At 51.3% G+C, this 1244-nt stretch overlaps 1 protein-coding gene across 1 annotated transcript in view; it reads right to left on the reverse strand.

Annotated features, from left to right (window-relative positions):
• The window catches only part of LOC114623096 (WAP four-disulfide core domain protein 6B-like), a 3188-nt gene continuing 1944 nt past the window's right edge, over positions 1-1244 (reverse strand). Inside the window, exon 3 of the mRNA XM_028769788.1 lies at positions 1-167. Coding sequence (XP_028625621.1) covers positions 1-167 — 167 coding nt within the window. The remainder of the gene's footprint in view (positions 168-1244) is intronic.

The raw sequence follows: 1244 nt of genomic DNA on the forward strand, positions 1-1244 counted from the left end.
TTAGTTTAAGCAAACGGTTGTACAGACATCTTTAGATATGAAGTTGTTAGGGTTCCCTTGGCAACCACCGTAGATGAATTGAGTACAAAGCTTGGTGTCTTGGTCATACCACCAGCGTGGAAGGTAGGCCAAGCAGGGACCAGGATCCCGTGGCAGACTGCATACATCTGTGGGGAAATCACAGGAGACAGATACTTGAATGTCCCTCTCCCTAGGGGACAACCCTGCCCTCTTCTGTCCACTGCTCTTTTTGCCTAGCTCAGAGCTGTGCTCCCAGTTCGGTGAGAACTGTGACCAGTCACTCGATCCATTTTGGTCTCAGTTTTCTCATCTGCAGGATGATAACATGAGGTAGCACCTTGCTTGTCGGGACAGGACCGTCACAGGAGCAGATGCAGCCGTTGCACACAGCTCTTTAGTTGCTACTCCTCAGCCTGTGTTCATGATTTTGCCTCACAAATGTTCCTGCTTTCTTTCCTTTCACCAGGAATGGCATCCATCCAGTATCCATCCAAATTCAAACCTCTCTAGTCTACTGGACATCAGGTTCCAGAGTAACTGATCCACTAGCTCATGTTGTCCCCAAACCCAAATTCCATGTCCTCCATGGCCACAGCCTCTCCTGTTTGCTTCTCCTAACATGCATGCTTTCAAACTCGTGCCTGAAACTCACCAGAATCCCGGCAGACACCAGCCAGGGCTTGAACCACAGGAAGGATCAAGGCCAGCACTGAAAGCTCCCTCCCCTGTCCAGCTTCACCTTCTCCACTTGCCAGCCTTGCCAGGCCTGATCATGTCTCCTAACCCAGGGCCTTCCCATGAGCACTTGCTGGTGTCTGTCAAGCTACTCCTCCCCGTATCTGTGTGCATACTACCCATCCTTCAGTTTCCAAGGCCTAGATAACATTCCCAGGGAAAGCTTTCCTGGTCATGGTGAGCAGGTAGAGCCCTCAGGGCTGTCAGGAGCACCCCAAGTATCTCTTGACTGGTGACATTGGGGGAATAATTTTGATGGTCGTTTGTAAGATTCAAGGCTGTGACAGAGAGAGCTGAGTATAGGAGGCCAGAAGTGATGGAGAGGACAGAGGCCTGGACAAACAAGCCAGGGGACTCCACACTTGCCCCATGCTACACACACCTGCCCTATGTTACACCCACACCTGCCCCATGCTACACACACAACTGTCCCATGTTACACCCACACCTGCCCCATGTTACACACACCTGCCTCCATGTTACACACA

The sequence above is a fragment of the Grammomys surdaster genome, unplaced genomic scaffold, assembly GCF_004785775.1.
Source record: "Grammomys surdaster isolate TR1022 unplaced genomic scaffold, NIH_TR_1.0 193, whole genome shotgun sequence".
NCBI classification, from domain to species: domain Eukaryota; kingdom Metazoa; phylum Chordata; class Mammalia; order Rodentia; family Muridae; genus Grammomys; species Grammomys surdaster.